At 34.8% G+C, this 9,075-nt stretch overlaps 2 protein-coding genes across 16 annotated transcripts in view; one reads left to right on the forward strand and one right to left on the reverse strand.

The window, feature by feature from the left end:
- The window catches only part of LOC117121671 (piezo-type mechanosensitive ion channel component 2-like), a 61,895-nt gene extending 56,841 nt beyond the window's left edge, over positions 1-5,054 (forward strand). For all 14 annotated transcript variants that reach the window (XM_033266944.1, XM_033266932.1, XM_033266930.1 and 11 more), the window contains 5 exons: positions 467-639; positions 1,215-1,343; positions 2,071-2,165; positions 2,464-2,656; positions 2,928-5,054. In XM_033266944.1, the coding sequence (XP_033122835.1) occupies positions 467-639; positions 1,215-1,343; positions 2,071-2,165; positions 2,464-2,656; positions 2,928-3,180 (843 nt within the window). In that variant the 3' untranslated portion in view covers positions 3,181-5,054. The remainder of the gene's footprint in view (positions 1-466; positions 640-1,214; positions 1,344-2,070; positions 2,166-2,463; positions 2,657-2,927) is intronic.
- A 617-nt stretch (positions 5,055-5,671) lies between these two features.
- Positions 5,672-9,075, reverse strand: part of LOC117121673 (GMP reductase 1-like) — an 8,772-nt gene continuing 5,368 nt past the window's right edge. For both annotated transcript variants that reach the window (XM_033266945.1, XM_033266946.1), the window contains exons 5-9: positions 8,924-9,005; positions 8,650-8,756; positions 8,350-8,392; positions 7,471-7,630; positions 5,672-7,075 (exon numbers count right to left, since the gene is read on the reverse strand). In XM_033266945.1, the coding sequence (XP_033122836.1) occupies positions 6,886-7,075; positions 7,471-7,630; positions 8,350-8,392; positions 8,650-8,756; positions 8,924-9,005 (582 nt within the window). In that variant the 3' untranslated portion in view covers positions 5,672-6,885. The remainder of the gene's footprint in view (positions 7,076-7,470; positions 7,631-8,349; positions 8,393-8,649; positions 8,757-8,923; positions 9,006-9,075) is intronic.

The following is a 9,075-nucleotide window of genomic DNA, read 5'->3' on the forward strand; positions in this document are numbered from 1 at the left end:
AGTGGACTAATCATTCTTCCACATATGCTAGGGTCCTGTGCCATTACCTGCTGAAAGGTGCTAGTCTAGTCTACAATTGCAGGGCTGTGAGATGGATCAAATCACCGGGGTAATCCCTTACTCATCTTGAAAGATGTTCTGGGTGATTTTTAAGTGCACATGAGCCAGTAACGAGATAGTTACGAGGGCAGCTTGAGCTTGGGTCTTAGGTTCAAATCTTTGACAAAAAAAATGTTACATACCTCAATCACAACATGACCATATATAGGCACATCATGGCTATATGTGTACATACAACCATTCTTTTTTTATAGAAAATTTGATAATCCGGACAAAGCTTAAGCCTCATTCGCAGAGATGTTTATAATTATGAACCTGTTCAAAGATTGCTTCACTATATTTTGTATTTATTATTTATCTGCCTTTACCTTTACTTTTACTCTTTATGATTGGGATTTTGTTGCAGCAAGCACAGTCATTCTTCAACCAGTATCAGGCAGATGATGTTTACATTATCACTTTCCTTGGGGAATCCTCATCCACATGGGACATCAGCCCACCTGGTAGAGAGGAACTTGCAGTATTTCTCAACAACACAAACGTTACTGTTTCTGTCAAATTTCAATACTCATTCACAAGGTACAGTCATTTCAATTCAATTGAATTTTGAATTCAAAAAAATTGTTTGTATGTTTTTCGAGATTGGGCCAAAAAAATAAATTGTTTGTTTACCCATCATTTAAAAAAAAAAATGATAAATAGGGACGGGAGGAAAACGTTTTGTTTTTTTTTAAATAATTAAAAAAAAAATACACATCAGATGGATTGAAAAAGAGGCCTAGAATGGCAATATCTTACATCATTTAACAACTTTAGACTAATTTGTAGGGCACCTGGCGAAAAATAAAGATAAAGTCACTCACATTTTTTTTAATTTGTAAAGAAAAAAGCTTTTTAAGTTTTTTTGGTTTTTCTGCCCCTATTTTTTCCGGTGAGTTAGGAGCTGGTGGAGGAGGGCAAACAACATTTTTCTTTTTGGCCTAAAAGATATTATTTTGATGGTTCTAATGTGAGATGTGGATGTCAACTTTAGCTCACTTAACTTTTTTAGTTAATATTTACATTACAGTGACTTGCCTTGGTATAATCCTGTGACAAAATATTATTTCTCTTCATCCTTACTATTGTCTTATATTTCTTCCTCACCCTGACAGGCAAACATCTAGTACGTTAGTAACACCAACTGTTGGCAACAGTCATACTATTGAACTACCAGCCTCCGACCCAGATCATACCAGAAAACGACTTATAAATATGCTGTCGTTCTCAGGGGGTCCTGCTCCGTAAGTATAATGAGTACTCAGTGGAATGGTAGCGTGGAGGATTAGACGTCCACTAGCCCCAAAATCATTTTACAATAATTATACAAGAGTCTGTTTTGTAAATACTTTCCTGGATAACCAAACTCTTTACATTGTTTGCTTGAGACCACCCTATAAAAAGTAGAATTGTCCATATTACTAGGCAGCTGTGAGTGTTTGATTACTAATATCTTGCAGATCCTCATATTTTCTATTTCAATATATTGAAAACACACCTCTAAATTAAATAGAATAGTCCAATCCCATGTCATCTGTAACAACACTGCAACCATGCAATGCAAGATTCCAAGTGATGCAATAATTATAGAATGACAGAATAAGTCTTGTCATCTGTTGGCTTTCACTTTTATAGTTAATGACAAACTGTACAATAATATATTTTCATTTTATAACTGATATTATTTTACTGTGATTATTATTATTAGGAGAAGGCACACATCGTAATTAGTGATGATAGTGGCCTAAATCTGCATCAGTATATTCAAATGAATTATTATTTTACATGTATTTTTGTGAATGCTTGCCTTAGTAAAACCAACTACTGTATTGCTAATTGGAGTTGGAAAATGTCTTGAAAATTTCTATACAGTATTGTATTGGTGAACAATAAATTTTCGAAATAGTAGGTAACTGTGAGAGTTACTTGAGTTCTGCACTTATCAAAGAATTACATTTTTTTAAATTTCAGAGTCCTTCAGGATCTTTTCCCTCCATATATGAAGGTTCCCGCTACTGGCCCTGTTGAACCTGTTACTGTACTACTGGATGCAGATAAAGATAATTGTAAGTGACCAAGTTCTCTTGATCTGCTTCCTTTTATTTAAAAGAGTCAAGTTCTAATAAATTCAACTCAAAATCCTGGGCTTCTAGAAAAAGACAACGCTAAAGTCGGTTGAAATTAACCATAAAAATCATCTTATTCTGCGAGCTAGACCCCTCTCAAATAATCAACAAGCCCCCACTTCAGCTTTGCACCCCATCAGTCCCCCACCCCCTATTTCATGACTCGTAGGTATGCAACTTCCACCACACTATTCATTCCAATACTTTTGTATATACCATCTTTCAAATCTTTTTTTAGTATATGACAACTACACAAGTGTTTCTGCAAGGCTAGTGAATGGTAGCATTCCCAATCTAGTTGGAGACCGCGAATGGTGGAGTGTTGGAGAGGTGGACTGCGCCTATAAACGATGTTCTAAGACTTCCCTCAGAGTGATTACTTTTAATGATCGTGTCGCATCTGATGTCTTTGCACCAGTCTCCAGTTATGGGTAAGTGGTGACAACCATATCATGTGTTTAGTTATCTTATGTAGAGCATCAACATTTTAACCTAAGTAATTTTTTCAAAGGGCAAGATGAATTTAACCTAATTATTGATTTTATTAAATTACATGAATGATCCTGACCATTGCAATTAAATTTTTTCATGTTAAAAATATTAGTAAATGAATTGCCCTTATTATGTACAGAGCTGTCAATCATTTATATGTCAAAGGTTGTGTGGTTTTCAATAATATATTGTATTTTGCTCAACTTTCAGGGTCATTGGCCTCTATGTATCACTCGTCCTTGTGATTGGTCGATTTGTCCGGATGTACTTCAGTGGCATCCGTTACCAGATCATGTTTAACGAGCTTCCGAATGTTGACCACATCTTGAGACTGTGTCTGGACATCTTTCTTGTTCGGGAATGCCAGGAGATGGCTTTGGAAGAGGATCTTATGGCCAAGTTAATCTTCCTCTATCGTTCTCCGGAGACTCTCATTCGATTTACGAAATACAAACGGGATTAATATGTAATTGTATTTATCACTTGTGATTTGTTTTACACATTTCATGTTACATTCTCCAAAGCAGTAGTTTGTTAAGAGGGCCAGGAACATACCTGGCATTCTTTTTACTGCCTAAATTCCCAAACTTCTTGCTTTGATAGTGTTGCAGCCATAACCTGAACACCACCCACGCCACCCCCACTTACGATATCCTTGATCCGACCCTGTACTATCATCTCCTTGGGCCTTTTATTGACTACTTTATTTTGATAGTTTATTTTTTACTCTGCACAGCATGTTTACACAGGTTTAAATTTTTGCATTGCCTTAGTTCCTCATTGTATCAATAATGGCCAAAGACTTTAAACCCAAAGATGTTCTGGTTCTTAAATTTGAATGTAGACTGTCTTTCACTAGAAATATTTTTGGATAAAATAGATGTGACCTCAGAGTGATTCAGTAGCTAAGGATTTTTCTTGATTCTTGTAAATGGAGCCAGGAATACCTAAAAACATTATAGTGGATCATTTGACCAATACATTCCATGATGTGAAGCAAAGCACTGATGTGCAAGCTGTTGTTGCATCAGCAATGGATTCTTCACAAATGTCGTGCCATGGTATCATCTCTAGAGGTTCATGCCGTTGAAGAATATGTGGATGCCACTGGCCGAGGGTTCTTCTGTGGCTGCCATGAGTATGATGTCAGTGTTCTTGTATAAATTAATAAAAGCGTTGTTGGATGCATGATTATGTTCTAGTCAGTATTTGCAGACAGATGGAACACAGAACTCTGTCAGCTGACAATAAGTATGCTAGTTATATAACACTTGAATGTAGCATTACCTTTGATTTCAAGGTATGGTATTTAAGCTGACATACCTACCATTATTAGATTTGATAAGAGACTTTTAAGAGACTTCAATCATTACATAATCTTGGATACCACCATCATCAGTCTGAAGTGTAACAATTCGATGAATTTGTATTACTGTAGTTAATAGTTTATCGTTTAAAAGAGGATAAAATACAACATGGCGCTGGTATTTTTCATAGAACAAAGCAAGTGAGATTAGGAAATACAAATATTTGACTACTATAATAGAATTTTTGTAAGTTTACTTTACACAACAGCAAATGCATGCATGGATATACTATTGATTATTAGTCATTAATTATTTATTACCAATTATATAGATTATTGGTCACAGGTTATTGATTATTGATATTCATTTGTATAGATTATTTAATACCTATAATTGGTGATCAGTAATTATATTGATTATATATCCCAAATTATCAGTAATCAATATAATTGATAATTATGATTATTGACTATAGTGATTCAGAAATATATTATCATTTGTCAATATTATTTTATTGATAATTTGATTGATTATTTAATTGGTTATCATAATAATACATTTATGAACAAGTTTGACAAACTCTTACATGGAAATTGTTCATTACTTTTACCACCTATGTGAACTCAGTGAATTGTAATAGTACTACTGTAATTATAATGCATAATTATAGTTTCACCACCCACCATCAATGTGCCATTGTTTTTGTGGGTTTTTAAATTGTATTTAATGTATATTTTTTACAACCCAATTGTACTAGATTATTTTCTTTAGATAATTAAACATTTTTCTATTCATGTTATTTTGTTATTTTACCAATTTATTCAAATCAGTTGTATCATATCTTGATTGGATTATACGAGTATTATGTTTTATGTTAACTACAGTACTTGTAAATAATTACAATAATTGTCATTTTGGTGAATAATGTCAGTATGCCTACATGCAGATGTGCTTAATAACTGGAGTACAGTATATGGTTCAGAATTTGTATATACTGGATCTAATGTTGAATAAATGTGATTGAGTTACATTATGGTTTGATTGCATTGATACACCCCTATCCATAAAATGTAACAGTCCACTTCCCAAAGGAGGTAATTGACTGAGAAGGGAGTAAGTTTTAAGATGGCAGATTGGGACAGGGCTTGGAAGAAGGTAGATGAGCTAGTAAGTTAAAAACAGGCATGGATATAGTATGGAAGTATAAAGGAATTCTTCTTAAAGGCGAAAGAAGTATGTTTATTGTTATTGTTGTTTTATTATTTATATAGCGCCTATTCCTTTATGTTACAAAGTGTTTGTTTTCCCTGGTCATTGGGTTCATAGTGTTGCTGCCATATTGGCACAGTAGCAGGCAACCCCCACCAGGTACCCATTTACTCCTGGGTGGAGAGAACCAATGCAGATAAAGTGCCTTGCTCAGCAAGGGTTTGAATCCCCACCTGTAGATTGGAAAACCAAACCGTTCCCGCTGCACCAAAGTGCTTCCGTTTATATTGATGGGTGGTTTTCACCAGTCAGTGGAGTAGTGGGAGGAATAAGGAAGCACTAGCCTAGCTAGAGAGAACCTCTCTGTTACCATAAAGACAGTGGTGTATCCAGAAATCTTGAAATGAAAATAGAGACGTACCAGTAGATGTGCCTGTATAAAATTAGTGCTTTAATATTCAATAGTTTTTAATACTGGTTAATAATGTAAAAATAATTCTACGTAATTACACAAGCCTTTTTGCACCTGGACCTGCCCACTTATGCTATTGTCTGAGAAATCAGCCTTCTTGTCGTGGACATCTCCCGTTGATCATATGCAATGCATAGAGCTATTATAGGTGAAATATTGGTCTTAGAAAATGCAAGTGTTCAGATATGCATTGAGGATACACAAACAAGAGAAATACAAATACATAATGGTTTGCCTATTTATTGACATTACGATACATGTTAAACAAAAACATATCAAATCAAGGCATGTAGAGGGTGCTTTTCATATATACCTGCTGTTTTTTTTTTTAACTATTTTTTTTTCTAGCAAGTTTAGCACTGGATCAACTATCAACCAATGTATGAATTAGACTGATCCAACATACCTTTTAACAATTTTAACACTCCAATCAGAGCAAGTGCTGATCTTGTTGCACTCCAGCTACATTTGTATATTATGTACCAGCATAAAATATCTTTATGAAGTTGTAGCAAAGTGTATAGGAAGGCAAGAAGCCAGTCTGTTCCTTTTTGTTTAAAAATGAACACAATGCCATGATACACAAATATATGTCGGTTATTTGTCCTCCACGCACTATTTTAAATGTACAAAATTTCAGTGGACTATTTCAATACCAAGTTGCAGTGGGTACCTTTTTATTTATATTATTACTCTCACTGCCATGACAGGTGTTCATCCTTGACATAACTACGGGAATGACTCATTCCTTTATCTTCAGGTGTAGTAGTGCATTTTAAATTAAAAAGTAATTTTGTACTTATCCACTTAGACGGCACAACAATCACATTCAACATCATCTAATAACAATATACCACTCTATGTAGAATATATTCAATATTATAATAAATATAATACCTTGTAGAATATGTTATGATTAAGAATAGGTAGTTTTCACCGCACGACGTTAACCTTAACATAAACGGATGACGTCATAATTTATTCATCTTGCGTTGCGGAGTACATAAATTTCAGGATTTTACTTGCTCTACGTACGTTAGTTACGGTTTGCGCATGAGTATTTTGATTTGTTTACAAAAAGGGGTGGAGCTATCGTGTTACATGTTGGGTACTAACGTTAAAATTTAAAGTTGTACGGCGAAAACTACCTAAGACATCCAAATTGCAAGAAAAAAGAATGCTATGCTGAATTTCCGTAAACATTATTAAGCTGTTGAGTGACACGAATGAATGTGGTTCTCTTGCTAAGTTCCTTTAGTTTACCAGCACCAACGTATGTGCACGCTGACCGCAACCCTCCGAGGATGTCTAAAACAGTCGCGTTTATGTCACCTCGATATGGGACTTCAACTGTCTTGCCTTCGCTTGCTCTGAAATACACAAGAATAAAATTGCTAAGAATCCGATTCAATAATAATATCGTAGATATTTTTACAAATATCAGCATAGGTGTAGGAAGGATGGGAAGCAATAAATACAAAAAATGATCATTAAGTTTTCATTGGAATATGGGGATTTAGTTTAGCATTCTCAATTTTTACACCCCAGGCCAGAACCATCCTACACCCCTCAGTAGACTAGAATCTTAAGTAGGCTGTGAGGTAAACAGTTTACAAAATGCTAATTTTGTATGTTCATATAATTTTACCATCATAAAGGAATCCTGTACATTTATCTAAATTTTCAGTATCAGAAATTTAACCAATATCCACTCATCTACTAAAATATCAACATTCCAGTAAGAAGGATTATGATTGGTTTATACCTGTATTCAGCCACACCTCCTGAATGTTTATTCATAGCAGTTGCTGAGCTCATCCCATAGAAGAGTTTCACTTTCTTTCCACCTTTTTCCAGAACATCTCCGGGGCACTGATCATGGCCAGCCAGCATACCCCCTAGCATTACAAAATCAGCTCCAGCACCTTTAGATTAATTGGGAATAAAATAAATTACAATTCCTTTAATTTTTTTAAATTCCATTAAGAAAAATCTAGCATCTTGCAGGAAAAAATAGTCAAAACATTAAATAATTATTAAATAAAAATATTTATATTTTTAATTAATTCAGCTTATTCCCAAGAACATTCAAACACTGGGATGCACTCCCCAAGGAAATCATTCAACTTTCCCCTATAGAGCAGAGCAGTACCATGGTGACATCGAGATCATGTAAATGATCACCATAATTAAATAATGGCAAACACACAGCACTACTATTGCACTGGCACATAGCTGTCTCTCAGCGGCTGAGCATCCTCGTCCACATGCTGCACAGGCTTTGACAAGTATAGAACTAGAAGTATACACAGAATTTGTCAACAAATTCTGTCAGATTACATATCATAGGGTAATCATTTCAGAGTCGTAGACAAATTGCTCATTTCATCAGACATCATACTGAATCTGGACATTTCCCAAACGATCAGAACTCTACTCCCCAAGCCTTTAAATAAGGTTTGGTAACAAGGATACAAGGAGACTTTATTCGCTACAGGAAAACTTCATTAATTTCATTGCTGAATAAAACAGAAGTAACAGTGCAGCAAGGGTCCCACACAATCAGCTCTCCGCCGTCAAGGGTTTCAAATTATCAGATTTAATAAATCAATTAAATGATCTTAATAATATATCTAAATCTCACCAAATGCTTTAACTATATCACCAGGACATGTGCAACCTCCATCCTGAAACAAACAGAATATTAATATATCATCCAACTGTTAGTATTTCAGACATAAGTTGTAATAATCATAACACAAGTCTCCCTCCAATTAAAGACCACTTTTGGGACCAGGGTTTTCATATTCTTTAGCAACTTTTACCTTTAATTAAAATAATAAAAATAAAAGACATTTGTTAATTTGGGACCACAGAAAAGTGGAATTGGAAGTGGTCTTTAATTAGAGAGATAATTAATAATGATAAATTATTAGACACTTACAGAAATGATATGACCACCTAGGCCATGGGCAGCATCCGCACACTCTATGACTGCACTCAGCTGTGGGTACCCTACTCCAGTCTTCTTTCTTGTGGTACACACAGAGCCTAGAAATGATGGAAAACAAACCAATACAGTACTGTTGTAACTGACTACTCACTTCTTGAGAACATAAATCTATTGTACATATGGCTTGAAAACTTCTGGACACAAATTTAGAGAGACTTGATCCAATTAAAATGTCTGATAGTGTCATGTGATTTGCTTCACATACCTGGACCAATGCCAACTTTGATGATATCAGCACCAGCTAGAATCAGCTCCTCAACCATCTCCCCAGTAACAACATTCCCTGCCTTCAAATATCACAAGCAAATTTATTGAAACATTTTACATTTAAATAAACATTATTCACAATATTTATAC

This window comes from Anneissia japonica, unplaced genomic scaffold (genome assembly GCF_011630105.1).
Source record: "Anneissia japonica isolate Jap-2015-1 unplaced genomic scaffold, ASM1163010v1 scaffold287709_len1912824_cov184, whole genome shotgun sequence".
Classification (NCBI taxonomy): Eukaryota; Metazoa; Echinodermata; class Crinoidea; order Comatulida; family Comatulidae; genus Anneissia; species Anneissia japonica.